Here is a 26,286-nt window from a genome sequence, read left to right as displayed (position 1 = left end):
TGTAGGACAGAAAACACGGCAGAAGGTGGAAGACAAGAATTAAGTTATACTAGAATCTAGGAATTTGGAGGATTTTGTGATCAAAATTGTGTTTCTCAGACAAATTGCTTTACTTAGACAAACTATTTCTTTAGTCTGTGTGTTTGGACCAGGTTGGGGAAATCTTGTTTATCTTCCATTTAAATCTGCATCCTTGTGCTACAGCAAGTCCATTTCATGGGGGCTTTTTAATATTTGGTTCCATTTCCATGGGTGGATCTGTCTTGGCTTGACTTTTGGCCGTTCTTTCTGCTGTCCACGATGAAACTTTCTTGGCTGATCAAGCTGTCTGTAGAAGTGACAAAAAGTCTATGATGTCTACTGCTGCCAGCCAGGGGAGGCGTATGATTTGGAGCCGAAAAGCAGGGTTTGCTCCCTACTATTTGGGTATGTGAGGGATTTACTGCATCTATTTGCCAAACACAGGTTTGTTAGGAGGATGGCTGAGTCAGAATAAGAAAAATGGCTGGAACACCTCACTACCCATGGAAGAAAATGACTTAAACTTCATCAGCTACAACTCAGCATCCTTGACTCGGGGCTTAACTCCTGCGTGCAGATTCCGAACTTTCCTTAATGAATTGCCCCCTTTCCACAGCTGCTTCGAGCTTTGGCATGAAGTTGTATAAATCTCCTGCTAAAGTCCGTGATTTTCCCGGTGCTGCTAAAGGGAGAACATTAATTACCTGAAATTGTCTGCTCCGCTGAGGCACAGCATTTGCCTACAGCATCGCTGATATTCTGATATGAAATGATTCCGGCAGATGCCTTCCTTTCCTCTTCTTAAAAATTCCCCCCTGCACCCCTCAGCGTAAAAACCCCCAAACTTTTAGATTAATCAAGATATAAATTGCACTCCTGGGAGAAAAAAAATTCTCTATGTCTCAAGAAAAAATGATAATCCCCCCTTGCTACTGTGCTGCAGTCCAGTGCCGAGGCTTCGACAGGCGTGCGGCGAACTAAGACCCAACAGATTGCCTCCTTTTAAATGGAGACGTAGCAATGCATCAAACATGCAAATGTGTGCTGGTGCTGCGGCTCCTTTCTAGGATATTTGCCCAAGGGAGCCGAGCAGCTGCCCGCCAGAGCCTTTGATAGTTTTAGCACAGAAAATCTATTATTCATACACACACACATGCTCTGAACCGAGGATTAATGTAGCTTCCAAGTTGGGCAAGGATGTTCCAATGGTCTTCTAAACAAGAGGGGAATTGCCAGCCGAAGTAATAGGGTCTGATTTGGGTCAGCTTTTGAGAGAAGCAAAGCGTGGAGTCTACCAGGTGCCACTTGTCACGGGATGAGCTGTAGATGAGGCTCTTAGGGACATGGTTTAGTGCTAGATTTAGGTTGTAGTTGGACTCAATGATCTTAAGGGTGTCTTCCAACCAAAATGGTTCTATGACTGCCTTTCTGAGAAGCATTTGGTTTGAGCGTGCTGACTGTGCTTCACTATCCCTGTGATGGAGTGAGATGAAGCGCTGACCCTCCTTCCAGCCCTCCATGTGTACGTGTCCTGCTGGGATTCCTAAACCATTTGCATGTTTTCTCACCCAAGGCACCTTCGGGAGTGCCTTAGTCCCATAGGAGAAACACATCTTCATGCCAACACAGCTGCAGTGTGGCCATCAAGACACAGTTCAGGTGCAGAGCTTGTATCTAGAGAAAATAGAGGTTTTCACACTCCATGGCTGGTCTACTTGAGTATCTCAATGTTTATATCCATCTAGTTATAGTCTCTTGTATTATTACCTCAGTTTTACAACCAGACACCAGCAAAAGAGAAGAAATCACAGAATCACAGAGTGGTTGAGATTGGAATGGACCTCTACAGGTCATCTGCTCCTAACCCAGTATCCGAAGTAATGAAATATCATTGGAAGTCTTTGGCTGAGTCGATGATTGCATCCCCGTGTCCTTAGTCACACTAATTAAAGCCTCTACAGGGTTGCATGACATTTAATTTTACAGGTGGCTTCTTAATGATGAATTATGAGAACAAAATGGAGCTTGTTCACATCATCCTATCCCATGGATCGACAAGGAGTGTCCTCGCTTTCTTATGCCCCCAAACTCTTGTTCTCCATCCTTTTTCTTCCTGCAATACCGTTATTTAGCATGATTCCCATCAGACAGCTGCCCCCCTGCAGTGCTGGTCCAGCTCTGGGTCCTCAGCACAGGACACACATGGACCTGCTGGAGAGGGGCCAGAGGAGCCACAGGAATGATCTGAGGCTGGAACAGCTCTGCTGGGAGGACACGCTGAGAGAGTTGGGGTGTTCAGCTGGAGAACAGAAGCTCCGGGGAGACCTTAATGCAGCCTTTCAGTGCTTAAAAGTGGCCCATAAGAAAGATGGGGACAGACCTTTGAGCAGGGCCTGTTGTGACAGGACAAGGGGTGATGGTTTTAAACTAAAGGAGGGAGATTCAGGCCAGACATGAGGAAGAAATTGTTGGCCCTGAGGGTGGTGAGAGCCTGGCCCAGGTTGGCCAGAGAGGTGGTGGATGAACCATCCCTGGAGACATCCCAGGCCAGGCTGGACGGGGCTCTGAGCAACCTGAGCTGCTGAAGATGTCCCTGCCCATGGCAGGGGGGGCACTGGGGGAGCTTTGAAGGTCCCTTCAACCCAAACTATTCTATGATTCTACGTGCCCCCTTGCTGTCCTACCCTATTCAAGTGGTCAGAGGTGTGGAGCACAGATGTGGGAAAATGTGAGCTGGGACATGAGAGAAGCGGGGGGAGAAAGGGAGATTTGTAGTACTGTCTGAAAGGGCTTTTTCTTGGAGCTGGAAAGGAGAAGGATGGTGGAGCAGAGCTCCCTCCTGACAACAATCACGCTCTATCTGAAGACCGAGCGTTGTTCATCTGATAAAAAAGGGGCAAACCAGGCCAGAGCGATGAGATGAAGTCGCTGATAGTGCTGTCATGCTGATGTCCTCAAATATGTCTGTCAAACAGTTCCTGTTCACAGCACACTTCAAGGTTGAAGAAGTAACTTTGGGTGTTCACGATTGAGGAGACTGTGAGACCCTCATAGCACAAATGAGACTAAAGTGAAAAAAGCCCGTGTGGGGGCCTCTAGCCTTGGGTCCTTCTTAAACAGGACAGATGAGGTTTACGTCTTTCTGTAGAACCTTTTTGACATTCTGATGAGTCCTTTTAAATTCATCAATAAAACCCTATTTATTTGATCATCCGAATTTCCCTGAAATTCTGATTTCCCCAGAGCACCTTGCTAAGAGTGCAAAACTAAAGGGGAATAAAAGGAAAAAGCACTCGTTCTTTTCTCTTTAATGAATTCATTTGCTGGTGTTCAACTCACAGATTTGCTGTTAATGTTAAATTAGCTGGTTAAATTAGCTAATTATGTAAAGTGTGTACAACATTCTCCATTTGGGACAACTGGCAAAGAAAGGCTACTCAGCTAAACTGGTGAAGAAACAACATTTTGAACTAAATGAATCAGAAATATTGGAAACATTCAAATCAATTGGACAGTGGCCTATGTCCAGTATCCTGATGAATAAAAGGCCACATGATTTGAGGGAGCTGGATTAATATGCTATATATGTTTACATTTTTAAGATACATACTAGAGATTGTTTATATATTTGCGCTAACTTTATACGTGTAAGTAAACACGAGAGTCCTTGCTAGTGTTAATTAACCCAAATTAGCTCTGCAAAGAAAGGTTATTCAAAGGAATGCGATGCTTACCTGCCTGCACAATGTCACTTAGAGAGCTATATCTTACCCAGCAGCAGGGGTATCTATATCTTACCCCAATGCACTGTGCTTACACAAACAATAATATATTCTGGGCACCCATGTATTTCACTGATGTCCTGCAGATTTTGAGTGGTTCACTTTAAGCTGGTATCTTCAAAAAATGTGGACTGTATATCACAAAATATCACAGAATCACAGACTGGTTGGGGTGGGAAGGGACGTCTGGAGATCATCCAGTCCAACCCACCTCCTAACGCAGGGTCACCAGAGCAGATCACACAGGAAGGTGTCCAGGTGGTTTTGAATGTCTCCAGAGAAGGAGACTCCACACCCTCTCTGGGCAGCCTGGGCCAGGCTCTGGCACCTCAAAGGAAAGAAGTTTCTCCTCATGTTCAGATGGACCCTCCTTGTGCTTCGGTCTGTGCCCGTTGCTCCTCATCCTGTCGCTGGGCACCACTGAACATAGTCTGGTCCATCCTCTGACACCCACCCTGGAGATATTTATAACCATTGATGAGATCCCCTCTCAGCTTCTCTTCTCCAGCTCAACAGCCCCAGCTCTCTCAGTCTCTCCTCATCACAAAGATGCTCCAGACCCCTCAGCATCTTCATATCCCACCACTGGACTCCCTCCAGTAACTCCTTGTCCTTCTTAAACTGGGGAGCCCAGAACTGGACACCGAACTCCAGATGTGGCCTCCCCAGGGCAGAGCAGAGGGGGAGGAACAACCTCCCTGACCTGCTGGTCACACTTTTCCTAACACACCGCAGGTACCATAGGACACATTGGTGACTCATGGTCACTCTGTTGTCAACCAGAACTCCCAGGTCCTTTTCTGCAGAGCTGCTTTCCAGCAGGTCCACCCCAACCTGTACTGGTGCCTGGGGTTGTTCCTCCCCATATGGGGGAAAGGGGTCTCCTAAAGCTTGAACAGTTCCCTCCAGTGTGGGCAAAAAGTATTGGCAGAATAGCAGAAAATGACTTTGAGCTTAGACAAGTGCAGCCAAATCCAAGACAATGTAATTCTTGGAGTTAAGTTGCCGATGGAAATGACTCACTGCATCCCTCTGTGTCTTTTGCATTCAGGCAAGATACAGAACTTTCTTTGACTGGCATTTGTTGACATTTTAGCATAAATTTACACTTTTTCAAGTCTGCAAAAGCCAACAAATCTCATTAAAAAACGATATTGATACACCGTTGTGCCACCTTGCTCAGGATGCAAATTCAGTTTCTCTGTGTTGCAGGACCCTGTTGAGCAAACATATGTCGTGGCCTTTGAATATAAAACTGGCAGATGTCTAATTGACCTGAATAAATTTCCAGCATATACCAGAATGGGTCAGTAGAAGGTCTTAGAATCCCGCACCAAATTTTAATCAAAACAAATGAGATTAACATGTGAATGCAGAGATGAGTTATCTGACGCAGAAAACGCTGGGAAGCTCTGCATTTAGAACCACAGGCAATTAATTCAAATGCAATTTTATCTTCCTGGAGCTCCAGAGAACTTTACTGGTTGTGCAGCAACACAGAGGTTGAAGCATGGAAGAAATAGCCCAGGTGGACCCCATCCCAGCAAAGAGCATGGAAGATTTCTCTCTCTGGAGCTAATTGTCCAAGTTAAGAAGGAGGTACTAGGGATAGACATGTCATGAAGTGAAGTTTCTTTTAAGATCTGAGCCAGAAAGCCACTCAGCCCTGCAGGACAGAAATCCTTTGTTAGTACTGAGCTGCCTGCACTTGGAGGAAAGCCAGAACCAGACATAACCCAAATGACATTGTCGTACTTGTGGTTCCTCTTGCAGCTCCTCCCAACATGGTGGAAAGTGTCCTCCCAGCCCAGAGCATTTGAATGCAGATGTATCTGGAATATGTATTAAAATATTTGGAAAAGAAGCAGGGGACTGTTGAGTTGCAGGATCAGATATGGTAGAAAAATTTCTGATGCCATCATGCGAGGGAGGAATTAGGTCTGGTGAATGAGTAGAGAGGACGGGTGAGGCAATATTTTCAGTTGCATCCCTGGGCATCAGACAAGGGAATGTTGCCCAGCGCACTTTTTTACAGCCTTCGGTGCTGGCACCAACAGCCCCCATAGCAGACTGGTGTCCACAGTCTGCTCGGTGTAAGGGTTCGTCAAAAATGGACAGTGTGATTGTCGTTAATGCGACCATCAGCTCTTCTACACAACATTTGTAGTGACAGGATGATCCAGGAATATGAGAAATTATGAGGTTGGTGTGTGGGCCTGGGGCATCACACCATATTTTCACCACCTCCCCCTTACTTACACTCATCAGCTGTAGATAAGACCAAAGCTTGGCTGTCAAGAGGATGGACCAGACTCTGTTCAGTGGTGCCCAATGACAGGATGAGGGGCAATGGGCACAGACTGAAGCACAGGAGGGTCCATCTGAACATGAGGAGAAACTTGTTTCCTTTGAGGTGCCAGAGCCTGGCCCAGGCTGCCCAGGGAGGTTGTGGAGTCTCCTTCTCTGCAGACATTCCAACCCACCTGGACGCCTTCCTGTGTGATCTGCTCTGGTGACCCTGCGTTAGCAGGTGGGTTGGACTGGATGATCTCCAGAGGTCCCTTCCAACCCCAACCAGTCTGTGATTCTGTGATTCTTGTTACAACAGGTAGTTGTGCCAGCACCATTGTTCAAAGCACTGTACAAACTCAGAACATTTGCTACTTGCCTTGAAGAGTTTGCAGCCTCCATTGGTAACTCAAGGGACATGTCTGGACTTTTTGAAAGTACAATTAACCACAGTACTTCTCTTGTTGCCGTACCTCATCCCTGACAATTTGAATCGAACTCTTGCTATAGCTGGTGGAGTCTATACCAAAACAGCAACTGAATTCAGCACATTCTGCATGGCTTTTATCTCATGAAAATATGAGTTTCCACTCAATATTTCTAACTGCCAACAGTGATTTTTGTATTTGGGATCAAGCTTGAAGACCTAAAGGAGTAGTTATGTTTTTTATTACTTCCAGTGCAGAGAACAGTTATGGACCAGGGCCCTCTCGTACCAAACCTTAAGCACTGTGTAAAATGTGTCAAACTGGTCATAACTAAGAAACTGTTGAACCTCTGAGGCATTTATTGTTTGGGTAGCTACTCTGAAAATTTAATATTTTTGTTTGAAGCTTATATCATGTTTAAAAACATTCACCTTCTAAAGAACTCATCCAAGCCATCAGATTTTACTAGATAATGTGATTTTAGAGGGGGAAACTATTGAAGGGAGGGAAAACGAGACAGGGGCAAACATTCATTTCACTTGGGTGTACCTTCTTGTCACTGTGATGGCCCTCAAGCACGTCCATCTGTCTGTGTGACCGAACCTCTTGAATGAAATGAGTTCTGCTCAACAAAAGGTTACAGACTGGCTTGCGGTGAGGAGAACCACATCACTCGCTTTGCTCTTTCAGCAAAGAAATGGAAGAAAAACTCATCAATCCAAGCCAGTTATGGGCTGGTACAGACACTACAGCAAGAGAGAAGTCCAGTCCCAAATCAGCAAATAGATAATTCAGGCAAAAGTAAGTAAGGTGGAGAAACAAATGCATGGGGCAATGTAGATTCTTGCTTCAGAGCACGTAAGGAATCAGCACCAAGGAAGGAAGAGGACCCAGGAGTCCCGCACTTGAGGTGACGTGGGATGGAGCCTGAAGACGTCCCAGTAAGAAGGGGATGGCTGGACCATCAGCTCCACTGAACTCGTGTTACTCTGCATTAAGAGGGAGTTTTTGCCAAATTTCATCAGGTTTAAGTGAAGATAAATTTGCCGTTTCATCAGAGTTTTGACTTCTGTTGCAGGATCTAAGCAAGCAAACGCACAGCAAGGCGAAACGCCCTTTGAACCCACTGGGAAAATTCGCATCAACTTTTGACCACAGAGCCAAGGAGCTGCCATGTGAGCTGAACGTGAATTTAATCAGATCCTTTTTGGCCTGGCTTCCAAAGCAGGGAGGGAAATTGGGCGACTGGCAGAAATCTGCCAGGTTTGAACAGGGCAGCCAGGAGCTGGGAGAAGGTAAAGCGTAGAAATGTGGGTGTTTGCTGTTTCCTGCATTATTAGGTGTGTCAATCTGACACAGTAACTTGGAATGCAGAGAGACAGCGTATTCAGATTTAGCAAAGCCCATTACATTTACAAAAACTCAGGAGAGATGTCCCAGCAAGACGGTGATGGAATAACTACAAGAAAATGTATTTTCAAAAAGGATAGGCCCTTAGCTAAACTGTATGCACCAGGGGATGTCTCCGCAGAAAGCCTCAGTTATTACTTTCTTAAAATCCTCATTACATTTCCAGCTCTATAAAAACTGAGTAATTACTGTCTTCAATTACCTCTTGGCGCCAACTCAATTAATGTCCTTTACACCGATTGCTTTTTGAACTGTTGGAGAGAAAAGATGATCTGGGTCAACTCTGTAAATGGTCTTTTCAATGTCTTTTTAGCTTAAAAGTTTCTCTGTGTTGCAGGACTTGTGTTTTCAGAGAAGGGCCATCACTTTATTGCTCAGAGGAGGTGTAATGGATGGACTGTAGGGAGCCAGACTTTCACAGAATCACAGAATCACAGGATGTCAGGGGTTGGAAGGGCCCTGGAAAGCTCATCCAGTGCAATCCCCCCATGGAGCAGGAACACCCAGCTGAGGTTCCACAGGAAGGTGTCCAGGCGGGTTGGAATGTCTGCACAGAAGGAGACTCCACAACCTCCCTGGGCAGCCTGGGCCAGGCTCTGCCACCCTCACCCCCAACAAGTTTCTTCTCAAATTTAAGTGGAACCTCTTGCGTTCCTGTTTGTACCCATTACCCCTTGTCCTATCATTGGTTGTCACTGGGAAGAGCCTGGCTCCATCCTCCTGACACTCACCCTTTATGTATCTGTAAACATGAATGAGGTCACCCCTCAGTGTCCTCTTGTCCAGCTCCAGAGCCCCAGCTCCCTCAGCCTTTCCTCACACGGGAGATGCTCCACTCCCTCCAGCATCTTTGTTGCCCTGCGCTGGACTCTCTCCAGCAGTTCCCTGTCCTGCTGGAACTGAGGGGCCACAACTGGACACAATATTCCAGGTGTGGTCTCCCCAGGGCAGAGCAGAGGGGCAGGAGAACCTCTCTGACCTACTGACCACCCCCTTCTAACCCACCCCAGGTACCATTGGCTTCCTGGCCACAAGGGCCCAGTGCTGGCTCATGGTCACCCTGCTGTCCCCAGGACCCCCAGGTCCCTTTCCCCTACACTGCTCCCTAATAACAGGGTCCAAAATTTAGGTGATTCCAGTGGATCAGCCATTTGAGGTGTTTTTTTCTCTCTCTTTCCCTGCAAACGCCCTCACTTTAAACCCTTGGGATCTAAGCTAGAGAGATGGCACTAAGTGGAAGGATCAATGGTTGTCTATAGTGGCTTTAATAATTAAAGCTATTGAGCCATTTTGTCTTGGATCAACAAACAGGGCTAACAGGTCACTCATACTGGCCTTGTAAATTGATTATTTTTCTACAGACAATATTAGGGTCAGAGGGCTTGACTGACCTGCTCTCCCAGGTCTTGGTATAAACAACCGTTGATTGGGACCATCTGGCCACGATTTGGCTCAGAACATTCATTATTCTCAACAGGAAAATGCTTTTATCTTCTAGCAGAAGTGAGTGGTGTGATGCCGCTGAGGTTTTGTCCCCTTTGAGCAGGACTCTGCACCGTGGAATGGCAGGGATGGGATTGTCCCGCTCTGCTCTGTGCTGGGGCGGCCTCACCTGGGGCATTCACTGTGTGCAGGGCTGGGGACACAGGACAAAAAGGAGATAAAGATACTGGAGAGTGTCCAGAAGAGGCTACAAAGTTGGTGAAGGGTTTGGAGGGGAAGCCATATGAGGAGCTGCTGAAGTCACTTGATTTGTTCGCCTGGAGAAGAGGAGACTGAGGGCAGAGCTCATGGGGCTGCAGCTTCATCATAAGGGGAGCAGGAGGGTCAGGGCTGAGCTCTTCTCTTTAGTGATCAGTGACAGAACCCCAGGGAATGGCAGGAAGATGTGCCAGGGGAGGGTCAGGTTGGACGTGAGGAAAAGGTTCTTCACCCAGAGGGTGCTGGACACTGAACAGGCTCCCCAGGGAGGTGTCACGGCCCCAACTTGACTGTTCAAGAGGAGAATGGACAACGTTCTCAGACACACGGTGTGAACTGTGGGGTTGTCCTGTGCAGAGACAGGAGTTGGCCTCGATTATTCCTTCCAACTCAGGAGATTCTATGATTCTATGATCATTTTGGGATTTGCTTGCTGTGCTGGGCAAATGCTCTAGGAAACTTTATCAGCCGCTCATCTGCTTCAGCATCCAATACTGACCGAGTGAGGCAAACACAGGAATATCTTCAACTGTCAGGGCATGATCTGGAAGGGGATGGAGGGAAGGAGGGAGTGGACCATGGACACTTGACCCGTGTTGGGGATGCTCCTAAATGACTTGACCTATCCTAGGAAATCTCACACTGCAACTTGGCCTCCTGCCCCCAAAGCCCCTTCCCTGGCCCTGTTGGCATTTGGCCAGTCACTGGGAGGAAGCCTGAGCCAATCTCCCAAAACACCACAGGATTAGGTAACCTGCAGGTCTGATGGCTCCTTCCCTCAACACATCAGGGAGTGATCCATGGACCATTTCCAGAATCCAGGTTGTTTCTTTCCCTCACATCACAATCTTCCTTCTTCCTTGTAAAATCAGCCAAGCAATTCTCTAACCTTCCTGATCCAGGCTTTTTTGGGGGGACCCATCTCTCTTTTCCAAAGGTTTCCACACTTCTGGCTGCTCGCTGCAGCTCCAGGGTATCACCTTGGCTAATCCATCCTCCATCATGCAGCCGTGCAGATGCCTCCAGCTAAAGACCCCACTGGTTTTTGCAAGCTTTTTGGAGACACCTGGGTCAAGATCTTCAAAGAAACCAATCCACCAGGCTCTTGTTTTAATTTAAAGAGCCAATCACTGCTAGCACTAATTGGAGGGATACTGTGTGCTAAAGACTCCAGCATTTCTGCTGTGTCTCAGGCAGGGTTTGCAACTGGCACTCAGCATCACATTGTGGGTGCTGCCCTATTCTGTTCCCCCCCAGATAGATGTTTAAAGGTCTTACAGGCACAACTACGTGATCTACAGTTGCTTTCTGACTGTGGCAGACATTTTTCCATTTATCTGGAGTTTGATGTCCAGTTCTGGGCTCCCCAGTTTAAGAAGGACAAGGAGTTACTGGAGGGAGTCCAGTGGTGGGACAGAAAGATGCTGAAGGTCTGGATCATCTTTGTGATGAGGAGACACTGAGAGAGCTGGGGCTGTTGAGCTGGAGAAGAGAAGCTGAGAGGGGATCTCATCAATGGTTATAAATATCTCCAGGGTGGGTGTCAGAGGATGGACCAGACTCTGTTCAGTGGTGCCCAACGACAGGATGAGGGGCAACAGGCACAGACTGAAGCACAGGAGGGTCCATCTGAACATGAGGAGAAACTTGTTTCCTTTGAGGTGCCAGAGCCTGGCCCAGGCTGCCCAGAGAGGCTGTGGAGTCTCCTTCTCTGAGACATTCAAACCCACCTGGACACCTTCCTGTGTGATCTGCTCTGGTGACCCTGCGTTAGCAGGTGGGTTGGACTGGATGATCTCCAGAGGTCCCTTCCCACCCCAATCATCCTGTGATTCTGTGATTACACTACAAGCCTCGGAGACATAGTCCAAAAACCTGTCTCCTCCTCCCACCTGTTTCCATGTGGCAGGGGAAGTTCAGCCTAAAAAGAGTTCTGCAGTCCCTGAGGATTAAGGTTAGTTTATAATGCCAAATCCAGATATGAGTTGCCAAAGGTCTTATTTGTCTAAAGGATTTTCAAGCACAGACAATCTGAAATTCACTCCTTGCAGCACAATAACACAATCCCCAGCAGAATATTATTCCGTGGTTGGGTTTCATAGTATTACAATCTCACCTGTCTGTATTTTGATAGTCGGGTCTTGGTGTTTAACTCAACGCTCTCTTGTGCTCTGGCAATGTTCTTATCCCTTGGCCAGGCCCCCAGTGCCACTTTTCTAATCAAGGCTTCCTGCGTTCCTTGATCTCAGCCTGGATTTTCTCTCTTTTCCTTTGATACCTGCTTGAGTTTGGAACACCGGAATTTTACATGCCAGATTTTGATTTTTTTGTTAATGTTTTGCTCATTTTGACACAGGGCCCTGGTGAAAGCATATGCTACTGTCTTTCTGCTGTCCCAGTTAACACAGATCTTCACTACCAGAGATGTCAATCTGGAATATATCACTGCAGAGAAAAAAAAAAGTATATTTTAAAAAAATATATAGGAAATTTAAATATTAGTGAGCTAATGCAATTCAAAGAACTTCAGCTGGGGACTGAAAAATAACATCTTTCCCCTCTCCTGAGTGCTTGTAGTTGGATTGGATGTTCCCCAGGAGGGAAGGGGTTTGAATGGTCACTTCTTCCTTTGACAGGGGCTCACACACTGAGCAGACAACACTTAAATCCATCTAGGTGTGCATTGGATGGGGAAAAGGTAACTTAACATCATATTTATTTAAGTGAGAGACAGAAAGCAACTTCATTCTGGGTGAGAACAAGGGCAGTGAGGAGCTCTGCTGGGGTGAAGATGCTTCTGAGTTGCAAAATGAAAACTTTATACATCAAGGCATCATTATTGGTGAAAATGTAGGCACTTAGAGAGGCTGCAGGGATTTTCGTAGAATTATAGAATAGTTTGGGTTGGGAGGGACCTTCAAAGGTCATCTAGTCCAACTCCCCTGCCATGAGCAGGGACATCTTCACCCAGATCAGGTTGTTGCTTCTTTTGAAGAAGAGAAGTTTGCTGCAATCCGCAAGGTCCATCATTGTCACACAGGGAGATCTATGGAGGAGAGAGCTGGATCCAAGTTATCGGGGGTTTCAGGTGTGTGCCAGCGTCCCTGCTCCATTTACCGTGCTGCCTCCAGCCCTTGTTCTGTGTTTGCTGCTCTTTCTCAGCTCAGGGAGACCCGAGCATTGGGGGAAAGAGTGAAGCCAAACAAAAGAAATAAACCTCTGGATTTCGTTTTCATTCACGTTGATTAATATTTCAAGCTGTGGTGGGTATAAAATACTCATAGGTATTCTAGCCCCTTCTGACCTCCACTGAAGTCGGAAATACACTGAGAAAAGTATCGACCCCCATGGCTTTTCCTGCCATCACATTCCGGTGACTTCTGGACCCACTGAACTAAAACCACTTCAGATAAATGGATTCTTTACTGAAAAGGCAGCAGCACTTTTCCAAAGGTTCCAAAATTTACTGAGCTTGTAATGACTGCAGCCAGTTGCCGAGACTGTGATTGGGTGATCAAGATGCTCGTAACCCAAGGCTACGCACTTATTGCTTTTTCCGTTGGAAAAATTAGAGTGTGTGTTATATCTTCTCTCGTTCCTGTTTTTCTCGGTGAGCGAAGCACGCAACAATGGCTCTTCACTGTTCTGGGCTTTTTGACTCTTATCATCTGCCCAAATCCATGGTCTGTGGCTGGTTTGTTGAAAGCCCCGTGTGCCCGTGGGCCGGTCTGCTCTCTGGAACGGTGTCCCATGGTGACCCATGGGGGCATCTTGCTGCTAATAAAGGAGAATTGCAGAAGAGCACAAGTCTAGGATGAATATTTGTTCTCATCATCACAAGACATGCAGGTTCTGGATATGTAGACAAAGCTCAGAGAGATTCATAGCCAAATTTTGTCAAGTTGCGTGCATTGGCTATGAGACATAAAGAGTTTGCCTCCTGCATCCCACTCCTCCAAAGCCAGGTTTATATTTCATGCACTTGCAGCACAACTCCCTATTTTGTGTGAATATCTGGGACACCAGAAAAGGTTGTTGCATGCTAAAGGCCCTGTAATGGGTTAAGAATTCATTTAACCTGCGATGTTCTTCGCATCACTCAGCCTCAGATTATGTCATTGCATGAAGGAGTCGCAGCCACCGGAGCAGAAGAAGGTTGAGAGGTCTGGAGATCTTCTGACATAGTGAGGTCAAACGGCTGGAGGTTTGGGCAAGACATATTAAAACAGGACACAATTTCAGTAGGAAGAACAAACATCTGTTGGAGGAGGTTATGATGGGTGAGTAGCCCGTCAGCTGGTCTTGCAGTGGTTTTGCAGAACTCACTGCATGAAGTCCCCTGGTCTAAGTTATACAAAGTCATCACGGTGTCCACCTCTCACCTTAGGAGCAATGAAACCAATATAAATTCCACAACTTACATTTCAACCTTCACTGAGGTGTATTTTACTATCCTGCTTAATTATGCTACATAAATCTCCACTATACCACGGTTAAAATGTGGCCTCTGCCCTGGTGAGTTTATCATTTAAATAGATGAGACACACGAGTTTAAGAAGGAAAAGGACATAACACGGAAACCAGCACCACGATGACTTGTAAATTTACGTTGTGTCATTATAATTTTTAAAATATTGATGGTGTTTAGTGGAAGGGATTAGTGAAATGTAGAGATTTAAGAAGAGAGGATGTAATGGAAAGGCAGGAGATGAACTGGGGCAGAATGGGGAGTGGAGGGCAGTAGTGAAGGGGTGATGAAAGACAGAAAAAGAAGGGGTTGAATGGTCTTCAGCCCCTGAATGCTTATTTTCAGCACCTTTTGTGACAGACACGTATTAGTTTGTGACAGATACCTATTAGTTGTGCTGACCTAATTTTTCACCAGATCCCTGGAGCTGGGTGCTCCTTGAAATGTTTGTTCTTCTCCAAACCCACAAAGACCATGGGGACAAAAAAAGATATATACATTTTTTTTGCATGAAAGGGGAATTGTTAAAAACCAACACTAGTTGCACCGATGCCACCTTTAAAATAGATGTGAAAAGACCTTTCAGTTAACTTTATTGCATTATGTTTCATTTTATAGATGTATAGCAGATTACACTTCATTTTCTTGCTGGGTATTATTGCCTTACCAGATTTTAAATGGGAATTGCAAAACCTTTGCTACATCATTTGGAAATTACTTTGTTACACCACCGCCTCTAGGAACTTTTTGGATGCACTGGCAGTTAAAATTCCTGCCGTATCATAAAGCAGATCTCCAAGAGATTCATCCTCCTTGTGTTTCAAAAGCCACCTGGACCCCATTTTCATAAGGTCATTATGATGGTCTGGCTCTATGCTGCTCACGTCTCTTAATCCAGTGTCAGGTCTTCTAGTGACTGCACCATCGCTGGTGAATCAGTACAAAATAAAGTGGATTTAAGTCTGTTCCTCTAGATTTGGTGCTTCAGTTTGCTCTTTATAACGATGATTTCAAAGCTGCCGTGCCTGTAGCTCTGAGTGTCCTCACTCTTCAACTACCCACAAACACGTCATGACGCCAAATATTTGGGACCAACCGTCACTGCCATCTCACAGATTAGTTACTATTAAATGGTTTCCAAACTGAACTTTGAAACTGCTTGATGGGTACATCCAGAGATTTGAGATTTGTCCAGCCTGAGAGTCAGGCCAGTGAACACTTCATAGAACCACATTTTGGTTGGAACAGACCCTCAGGATCATCGACTCCAACCATAACCCAACTCTGGCACTAACCCATGTCCCTGAGAACCTCATATGAACGCCTTTTCAGGGCTCATATTGCACAGAAAACTGGGATAATTCAAATCAAAGGCAACAAGGAGCAAACATGGCCAAAAAACATGGCCAAAAATCATGGCAGTGACACCTAACAGATATAGAGGCACTGGTATCACGCACATCCAAAATTGCTGCTCTGGTATTGTAGTATTACACTGCAGAAAGCCTGCACCGATGTTTTGTCCCAGTGAATATGCAGGACAAGAAGGTGCTGGGCAGAGAGTGAGGAGGCTCAGATTTCTAATGTAGAACCATAGAATAGTTTGGGTTGAAGGGACCTTCAAAACTCCCCCAGCTCCCCCTCAGGGACATCTTCACCAGCTCAGGTTGCTCAGAGCCCCGTCCAGCCTGGCCTGGGATGTCTCCAGGGATGGTTCATCCACCACCTCTCTGGCCAACCTGGGCCAGGGCTTCACCACACTCATGGTAAAAATTTCTTCCTCATGTCTGGCCTGAACCTCCCTCCTTTAGCCTAAAACCATCACCCCTTGTCCTATCACAACAGGCCCTGCTCAAAAGTCTGTCCCCATCTTTCTTATTGGCCCCTTTTAAGTCCGGGAAGGCCACAATAAGGTCTCCCTGGAGCTTCTCTTCTCCAGCTGAACAGCCCAACTCTCTCAGCCTTTACCACGCAGGAGGACATCGGGGAAAACCCTTCCAGAGGCACCACTGGCTCCCTGTGATGTCCTTCAGATGCGTTGAACCATAGACTGGGTGTAGATCATTCCATTTTTTTCTCCTTCTTGGCATCAAAACTTTGTAAGGTAGGGAGGGTTTGTTGTTGCGTGCTTGATTTTAGTATCACTCGGTCACAGTTTCTCCTGTAAAATAGGGGTTATGATGTTTGCCAGTGATACATTTACTTTGTCAGAAGTGCTATCGAAGTACAACAACTGTCATATTCTCCTTCTCTTCTATCACTTCATAGTAAATTAAATTTGAGGCCAAAAGGACTGCCTGGCTGCTGAAACTTATGCCCCATTTTCTGCAAGGGAAGCCTTGAAATTGGATGTCTGATGTCTCATTTCGGAAGGATTGATACCACTGCTGCTTTTCTTGAAAATACAAGAGTGCATTGCTGCTACTGTGAGTCTGACTTGCTTCAGTTCAAGTTTCTGTTGTTTCTCTTGCCTGAAGCTGCTAGTTACACAAACCAGAAAATATCCAAGGCTGTATTCAGTAGGAGGAAATATTTCTGCGAGCATTGGAATTTATGAAGTCTGTTCTCCGATGGGTTTGTATGTCATGCTTGGCTGTCTCCAGTTTAATAAGGTGGAGCTCTGATCTAAGGGTTTTTCCTGGGGTTGAGGCATTCATTACCTCTCCCTCCCATGGGAATTTGCTGGAAGAAACCAGCTAAGTGGTTTCACCACTTCAACGGGAATCTGGGACTTTGTTTTCTATCCAGCCACCGCTTTACCCCAAGCTGTTGGAATTTACTGGCTCAGATATCACCCAAGGCAAGTGTTGATGCCCAACAAACCCACAAGTCATGACACGGAGACCGATGGTCAGCTTGACACAGAGAACTTAATGGAGCTGGGTTAAAATGAAAACCTTGTGGGCAGGATCTAAGAACTCCTTACAAAAGGTCTGGGGGAAAAAAAATAGCATAATTAATCACAAGAGAGTCAGGATGTGAGCGTTGGGGTTTTTTGTCTGTTACCCGCCTCAGGTTTTCCATGGTTCCAAATGAAGATCAGGCGTAAAGATTTTCATTTCAATGTGCAGCCTGCAGCCCTTCACCTGAACAAGATGAGGAGTGACAGGCTGAGGATTTGGAAGGTACCTGAGGACAACTGGATACCGGACATCAAATGGGAGGCTTGTCTTAGCCAGAAGATGGAACACACCACTTGTAAGTCACGTTTAGGCTTCCTAAGCCCAAGGTTTGATGCATCCACAATACCCGATAATGATGAAAAATGTAATATTCTTCCTATAGTTATTATTACTACCAGAAAGCTCTTAATCTGAGCAAAGCCCTCATGCAAAAATATAGACGTGTTGCTGAGGGTGTGTTGAAGCTCCTGGAAGGTGAATGAAGGTGCACGCGACTCCGTAACAGCATTAAGGTTAACGGCGTTAGAAAGCTGCTCTACCACCTGGCAATTCACTCTTTCCCAGGCCATGAGATCAATTAACAAAACAAGTCATGATAAAAGATTATTCCATGGGATAAATTATTGGGTTTCTCTCTCTTTTTTCTGACGTGTCTTTCTGGCCAGGTCACCAATTGCATGAACAAACTGGTTCAGTCTCACCTCTCCGTAGCGTTAGGGATTGCACAATTGTAAAAATAGCATTCCCTTAGTGAAGTTAAGTAAAATAAAGGGGGAAAATAAACCACAGTAATGTTTTGGGTTTTTTTTTAATGATTTGCAGAGGAGAACAGCTCATCTTCTTTCACTGTGTTTTACCTGCTCATAAAGACAAACCCCTCACACTCGGGCTCTGATTTCCTTCAGGGATTGCATTACCACAGGCTCTGTGGCTTTGACATTGGAAATGCCGCAGTACTTTTCCACTTAGCTTAACCTCAGTTACTATTTTTTCCTGCAGCAGCGGTACACGGTGCAACCTGGGAAATGTCAGGAGGCAAAAAAACCACAATAAGGCGGCATTTGAATCATATCTCTGCCTTGATTCCCAGCATTAAGCCAGACAACGTCTTCTCCTGCCCCGTGAGCTGCTTCCTTCTTATTTACAAGCTCAGACAGAAAGAACTGATGGCAGCTACGTGCTTGGAAGAGATACCCATTGTTATTGTGTAGAAAATCCAAAAAAACAACCTAAGACACATTTAGCTCAGACTTCTATCATGGTTAATAGGAATGAGGAGGTTATCCAGACAAGTGACCAACCAAAGGGCCAAACCCTGATGTTTCAGCACACTTTTATTCTGTTCTTATTCAGGCAGATTGGTAAAGCCTGATAAAGCTTCGTAAGAAAATCAGAATTAAGTCTCTTACAAGATATGGGAGCCTGGGACCTGATTCTTTGACCGTGGACCAATTTCAGTGTAATGCAGCCGATGTCAGGGTGCCAAGCTCTGCAAGAAGAGGTGATATATTATATTAAACGGACTGATAGATGCCAACTGAATTATGCTCGTTTTATACAAGCAAAATTGCTCCTACAATCGTACATGGAAACTCTGGCCTTCACTCTGCTCCCATTTACACTGACGCAAGTCAAAGGTAATTTCATTATAACTAATATAAACGCATCACAGACAAGGCAATTACACCTGGAAGATATCGGTGTGAGCCGAACCCTTTCCTCTGACATTTCCACTAATGTTTGAAATGAAATAACGAAGGAAAACGTGGTATATTTTCAAATGTTAAACCCGGGGACGAGGGACTGGTGTGTACAAGGGCAGCAAGCGTTAGTAACTCTGTTAGATTTAGGAATTCCCAAGTAACACTTATAAAAGAACTGCTTTGCCTGTGCCTATTTAGGGTGATTTTTTGGTGCAGTGGATGAGAAGTGGCCTCGCATTGAGCTCTCTCCTTTTCTTTCTGTTTGAAGGGAAGATGGGGAGGTCCCTTCTGGTTTGGGGAAATCCTTTATTGAGCCCCTCTGAGATTTACAGACACATTGTGATGGTGGTTAATTCATCATGGATCAAATTTGTGGGTCAGTTTGAGCTTTATTTGGTTTCAATACTCATGGGTCCACTCATTCTACTAGATATACCTCATAGTACTAAAATGCTGTTGTGAAAGAAATATGAAAAGTATGTTTCTGTCCCCTGGTTTCCAATCCATCGGTTTGCAGATCAAGATCCTTTCATGCAAGGCGTGTAAGGAGAAAATGCCGTTTTCCTAACAGGTCATCCTCATTGTATCATATATTATTAATTAAGAAAAACCTCAGAGTTCATGTGCTGCATCAGCCAGAAATATGTTGATTTTTTTTTTCTCTTTTGTTTAAAAAATAAGAGAAATTCACAACCTGTAGCTCTGCTTGTGTCGGGAGTGAAGGGAAAGGGCTTGGAAATGAAACAAGGTGGTGGTTTAGCAATTAGAGCCCGGGATTGAAAGTCAGCAAGGTTACAGTTCTGAGGGAGATTTGCTGTTGTTTGTCCTGATGAGGTTCCTCCTAAATGAGGTGATTATTGTAGCTGTCAGGAATGAAAAGGTAGGACACATTGATTTCATCCCCGCTGCAATCTCCAGGACGTGCCGGTACAGAGCAGTCAATATGAATTGCCAATTAAAAAAAACAAACCACGAAACCAAACAATATTGGCAAGTCGGCAGTTTGAGAAAAAACTCCCTCCAGCCAGTGCATAAAACTCCTGCCATTCTAATCACCATCCTCGAGCACAAGCATTAGCAAACCTGCCCAGAAAATCAACGAAGATGAGCTTTTTTTTTTTTGGCGTAGCTGAATAGCAAATTGTGGAGCTGAGAGCTCGTCTGCACAGGGGAAATGAAGCAGAACAGCTATACAGGAACACACTCCTAGTGCACACCCTATCTGGGGATAAAAATCACTTTACTTCGGAGTAATTATTCTGTGCTGAAAACACATTGGTTATTCAGGAAGAAAGTATCTTTTATTTCCAAATTAAAGTGCCTGTGCTCTTATTCTGCCATTCTGCTAATGATAATAGATACAGCCGTTGATTATAATAAATATTCTTCCACAATAGCTACTGTGGAAATCTTCCCCTTGTAAATAAGCCCTAGGAGTATCATGTTTTCAATTACTTTATATTTCAAATATGGCTCATATAAATGGATACTGTTGACTTACCTACACATTTCAGCAATTTTCATGCAATTAAAATTGTTAATGTGAAGCTTTGGGCTGAAGAAACAACTCCAGAATAGCAGCCAGGAGTAGTGTCTTTGACACGACAGAGTGAATATAATTTAAAGAACACCCAGCAGCTATTATCACCTTACCGTAGCGCACTTGGTAAAGAATTCCTTTCTCTGCGATAACAAACCTGGGTCTGGTGTGGTGCTTCTAACACAAACTGTCCAAGGACTTGTCCCCAGAGGTGTCATTATCCCTCATCTGCAAATGGGGAAAGTGAGGCTGCGGCTGGGAGATGAATTATTTGACGTGGCCCAGCAAGATCGTGAAAAACAATCTTTGATTTTCGAACCCTGAACACAGCAGCGTACACAGAATGGTTGGTGTTGGAAGGGACCTCTGGAGATCAGCCACTCCAACCCACCTGCTAACGCAGGGTCACCAAAGCAGATCACACAGGAAGGTGTCCAGGCGGGTTTGAATGTCTCCAGAGAAGGAGACTCCACAGCCTCTCTGGGCAGCCTGGGCCAGGCTCTGGCACCTCAAAGGAAACAAGTTTCTCCCCGTATTCAGATGGACCCTCCTTGTGCTTCAGTCTGTGCCCGTTGCCCCTCATCCTGTCGTTGGGCACCACTGAACAGAGTCTGGTCCATCCTCTGACACCCACCCTGGAGATATTTATAACCATTGATGAGATCCCCTCTCAGCTTCTCTTCTCCAGCTGAACAGCCCCAGCTCTCTCAGTCTCTCCTCATCACAAAGATGCTCCAGACCCCTCAGCATCTTTGTGTCCCTCTGCTGGACTGCCTTTAGTAATTCCTTGTCCTTCTTAAACTGGGGAGTCCAGAACTGGACACCGAACTCCAGATGTGGCCTCCCCAGGGCAGAGCAGAGGGGGAGGAACAACCTCCCTGACCTGCTGGTCACACTTTTCCTAACTCACTCCAGGTACCATTGGCCTCTTGGCCACAAGGGCACATTGGTGATTCATAGTCAACTCCTTTCCTTTTCTAAAGTGGACGATTCTGTGGCAAGAGATGTAGCCCATCGACGGTAAAGCAAGGACTGTGGGCAAGTCCGTTGGCCTGCAGCGGCACTGGGTGTTGAAGATCTGCCATTTCCAGCCACTTTGTGAACTGACTTTGTCACCTCCAGCTGTTGAAAAACCACAATTCAAACGCAAAATGCCGACCAGCTCACGTTTCACTTTCAGAGCCGCTTCAAAAATCTGGGCTGTTTCAGCTTGAGTCACCTCGCTGCCTTTCCAGAGAAACTCGGGAAAGACTATTTCTAAAAAACACCACAACTGAACGACATTAAATTGAGTGATGCTCCAGCAACCCCTTGTACTTGTAACCAGAAGCCACTTGAGGCTGCAGCGCAGTTAATATTTAGAAATACCTATTTGTAGGACACGTTATTCTCAGTAGCTAGTGCATTTTGTTCATTTTACGCTCTATAAACCTCTAAACCCTTCATTGTTTAGTCCGGGGGACGCCCAGCAGCACGTCAGGCCCTGTGAGTGGCTTTGGCCCCTCACACTCTCCGCCATTTTCTGCATTTTCCAGAGCAAATGATGACTTCTGGGCACGGCTCTCTTTGCAGATGTGTCTTGTTTGGTGGGTAATTTTTTCATCTGTTAACAGATTTTGAGCGGCTTTCTAAGCGGAGATGTAGCCCCGACGTTCCTGTCACCTCCAGCCTGCGCCATAAACACTACAAGTCCCAGAAGGCTTCGCGGCGCCGCCTCACCGCAGCGTGACACCTTAAGCCCCGCCCTTCTCGCCTTTTATTGGCTCACAGAGGGGCATACGCCCACCTCCTCTCTTTTAATTGGCTGCGCGGCGGCAGCGCGGCTGGTTGTGTGTGTTGGAGGAGGGTGCAAGATGGCGGCGGGCGAGGCGGTGGGGCGATACCGGAGCAGTATGAGCAAGAGCAAGGACCCGTCGGGGCTGCTCATCTCGGTGATCAGGTAGGGGCGGCCCCGCTCCGCAGCCTCCTGTTCCCCCGCGCAGGGCTGCTCCTGGGCTGACCCAGGGGTGTGTGCGGGCCCGGCAGTGCTGAGGGGCCCTAACCCGGGCTGGGCTTCCAGGGTCCGGAGGCCTCAGTGCTGGGGAGGCCTTGTCCTGAGGGGTGTTATTGTCCTGAGGGGTGTTATTGTCCTGAGGGGTGTTATTGTCCTGAGGGGTGTTATTGTCCTGAGGGGTGTTATTGTCCTGAGGGGTGTTATTGTCCTGAGGGGTGTTATTGTCCTGAGGGGTGTTATTGTCCTGAGGGGTGTTATTGTCCTGAGGGGTGTTATTGTCCTGAGGGGTGTCCTGCTGTCCTCCTGCCCAGCTCACTGCCTTCTGCTCCCATGACTGGCATTCCGCGTCCAGTTCTGGGCTCCCCAGTTTAAGAAGGACAAGGAATTACTGGAGGGAGTCCAGCAGTGGGACACAAAGATGCTGAGGGGTCTGGAGCATCTTTGTGATGAGGAGAGACTGAGAGAGCTGGGGCTGTTGAGCTGGAGAAGAGAAGCTGAGAGGGGATCTCATCAATGGTTATAAATATCTCCAGGGTGGGTGTCAGAGGATGGACCAGACTCTGTTCAGTGGTGCCCAACGACAGGATGAGGGGCAACAGGCACAGACCGAAGCACAGGAGGGTCCATCTGAATATGAGGAGAAACTTGTTTCCTTTGAGGTGCCAGAGCCTGGCCCAGGCTGCCCAGAGAGGTTGTGGAGTCTCCTTCTCTGGAGACATTCAAACCCACCTGGACACCTTCCTGTGTGATCTGCTCTGGTGTCCCTGTGTTAGCAGGTGGGTTGAACTGGATGATCTCCAGAGGTCCCTTCCAACCCTGACTATTCTGTGGTTCTGTGACTTCACAGTATCCTGCGTCAGAGGAGTCAGCCCTGCAGTTTGTGTCTCACAGGGAGGACCCATCACCTTATTTCTATAGAATCCATAGTTGACCCCCATCCACAAACACACAGCAGCACTGAGTAAAAATACACCTGGCTGGGAAAGCTTTAGGACAAGGAAATGATGTGTGCAAACCCCAATGTGTTTTGGTATGTGATAGTGGGAAGAGTGCTGCTTTTGAGTCTAACACTTGTGTGGGATGAAAAAGAAGCAGTTGTGTCGAATCATGTTTAGACTATTGATTTTTGTCTGCCCTTATTCCTGCACTCTCAGCTTTTCTGCTAGAGGATTTTCTGTGAAATACTTGGTGCTAAGCAAGGGCCTGAATTTATTTCACTTGTTTCCAGCTGTGCCTTTTGCAACTGCTTGTATGTATCTTCTGAGCTGCTTCTAGCCAGTGGGTTAGCAGCTGATTTCCAGCACGGAATCTTTTAAATGTTGACTTTATGTGCACTCTCTAAAGTGATTTGGGCAGCAAACAGTCATAACAATATGATATTGTGAGTTATAATGAACTTTCCAACTTAGATTCCTACTCCAATGCTCTTGCTAGAAAGTATAACCATTCTACTACGTTGGAGAAATTATTTTAGCAGTAGTTCTGTATCTAGGACATGTTATGATTTTAAAACTCTCTGTGAATGAAAATGCTTAAGACAAAATTGGGTTATTTCTCATTATTCTGAAAACGGGTCTTTCAGATCTTACAAAACTTAAGTTGGGTGGTGACTCTGAGAAAAGCAGTTGGTGTGTAATGTGTTTTGCTGACTTTCTTTTGTATATTCAAAGTATTGAAAGAGAAAGGGATGGGAAGCTAATGCCTAAATATGTGGCTATGAAGATGGGTGGTGTTACTGCCAATTTTATATTTAGGCCTACACATGCTTACGGGTGCAATTGTTCATGAGTTTGCATGGATTGTTTGTGTAACAAATATGTAAGTAGTTGTGAAAACCTAAAAAAAGTCAGGCCTCTCACCTGGATCTTGAGTTTTTACTGGGCACTTACACTTTATATTTGGCTGAAAGAGAAATAGTGTGGATTTCAAGTGTGTTGTGCTTAATGTTTCTTTATCAGCCTCAAGTTTGAGTAAGTTGGAGAGGGAAATGTGGTAAGCTGTAGCTAGACAACATTAATTTACAGAATATACAGTAATTTGTAGACAGTGGAAGAATTAATAATATATATGCATTGATTGCTGCAGCATTTCCTGTAGTTATCTTATTTTTTTGTTTGCTTCCTATAATTTTCAAGAGTATTTTAAGGCTCTCCTTTTGTATTGTTATTTTAATAAATCTGGACTTATTTCATTTATAACGTAGAAGGGGAGTGAGTGGATGTTACTGTGTTCTCTAGATAAGATATCATGTTTGTCTAATAATCTTTGGCTTACAGGCAGTGATACCTTGACTAGTTTAGGTTCAGTGTTTACACACAACATTGAGATTATTGACTTCATGAAATTAAAATTACTCAACAGAACAGCCTAGTAACTAAACCTCCGGAATTTAATTACAGCTTGGTTTGGATGGCGGGATTCTTTGCAGAGCTTCAAGTGTCATGTTGAGCCAGACCATGGAAAACCTAAAAGTAGAATTGATTGCGAAGGAAGGAAAAAGTGTCGTGTTAATCATATTCATGTTTCTTAGGGTTAACCAAGTACAAAAAGCCAATGGCATGGAAAGGAATGTAAATCACTTTCTTCTTTATGTTATTTTTGTATAGGAGCTCGAGAGAGGGTGAACTTGCAAAGCAACAGGTGAAATTTTTCACCTTCTGTATGCTCATAAAATAAGGTTGCAAACAAATTTAGACCTCGGTGAATTAAATGTATGTTTCTCACAAGTTTGCTCAGCTTCAGAAATATATTACAGATGTTAACAGTAGGCTATTGGTTTGAAACGTAGCGACGTTTTCTTTTCTTGATAGTCTTATTTCCAAACCCATTATGTACAGAGTCTTCTGCCAGTCCTTGGGGTTTTACACTTGCATTTCCCTGTTTATTTAGATTGCTCTTTATTTCTCTTTTGTTGTGTGAAAGGCCCATAAAAGGAGACAGCATATGAAAAGTGGCTGAACTTTGATGACTTTTTTCTTTTGTAAAAAAACAAAACCAGAGGAGCTTCTTCAAGTACTGTGATATTTTACTTGGTTATAGCGAAGGTGGTTATGTGTCTTTGAAGAAGAAACATGGTTTAGGTCAGCGAAATCTGCTTTGTGCAACTGTCTATAAAATGTTTTGCAATGTGAGGCTGAAAGGCCTCTTCTAAATATAAATTATTTTATTAATGAAGGGATAATTTTTCATATTTACTCATCTCAGTAGCTCTCTGTTGCAAGAGACTGAATAGTTTAATTTGTTCTGATATACTTTTATGGATTCATGTATTTATTTCACTGGAATTCCCAGGACAAAGTGTCTCTCTTTCAGGGACAGTATTTGGGGCCAGATCCTACCAAGTTTACCATATTATAGCAGCACTATTTTATGTGAACTGGGGCTCTGGTCTAAAATCTGGTTGCTGCTGATTCAGGAAAGTTAACCATAAATATTTAGGTTTCATCCATGTTGTTCATCACAATCTCTGTATAATTTGGAATTTTTGATTTGTCCTTCGTCTGCATATCTAGGGTGTTGATTTTCAGCAGATTTGAATGTAGAAAACTCGGAGATGAAGGAAGACCTGACAGGAAAGATCCTCCCACTCTTGATTTCTTTACTGTCCCTGTGAAGTGTCAGTTTTTCCTGTTGTGTTGGGAAACACATTTGCTCTCTGGGACGTGTTTCCTGTAGGAGGATTCACGTACTGACTGAATTCACCTTGCTTTTCCAGCTGTTGCCAAAAATAGAGAATAAAGGCAGCCTCAAATATGGGCTAATTTGGAAGAAGTTATTTCCTGAGCAGAAGGGGACGTGTTGCTTGGTAGAGGAGAAACTGAAAATAAAATCCCGGTGTTTGACCTTAACGAGGATCTGGTGGATGATGATAACCCTGCTAAGGTTGGCTGGGTTAATGGTTGGACTCAGTGGTCCTGAGGGTCTTTTCCAACCAAAATGGTTCTGTGGTTCTATGATAACAACACGTCTTTTATAATTCAAGAGTCCTTGGGAAGTTTAATGAATGTTTGCAAAGTCTGCTATTAAAATTCGCACCTTTGTTGTGCCT

General features: G+C 45.2%; 1 protein-coding gene across 2 annotated transcripts in view; it reads left to right on the top strand.

Moving 5' to 3' along the window:
• The first annotated feature begins 22,085 nt into the window (after positions 1 to 22,085).
• Positions 22,086 to 26,286, top strand: part of EXOC4 (exocyst complex component 4) — a 422,037-nt gene continuing 417,836 nt past the window's right edge. For both annotated transcript variants that reach the window (XM_082075021.1, XM_082075022.1), the window contains exon 1: positions 22,086 to 22,184. In XM_082075021.1, coding sequence (XP_081931147.1) covers positions 22,099 to 22,184 — 86 coding nt within the window. In that variant the 5' untranslated portion in view covers positions 22,086 to 22,098. The remainder of the gene's footprint in view (positions 22,185 to 26,286) is intronic.

The sequence above is a fragment of the Streptopelia decaocto genome, assembly GCF_964273445.1.
Source record: "Streptopelia decaocto genome assembly, chromosome: 1".
Lineage (NCBI taxonomy): Eukaryota > Metazoa > Chordata > Aves > Columbiformes > Columbidae > Streptopelia > Streptopelia decaocto.
The sequence above is the reverse complement of the archived record's forward strand: the minus strand, read 5'-3'. Positions and strand labels throughout refer to the sequence as shown.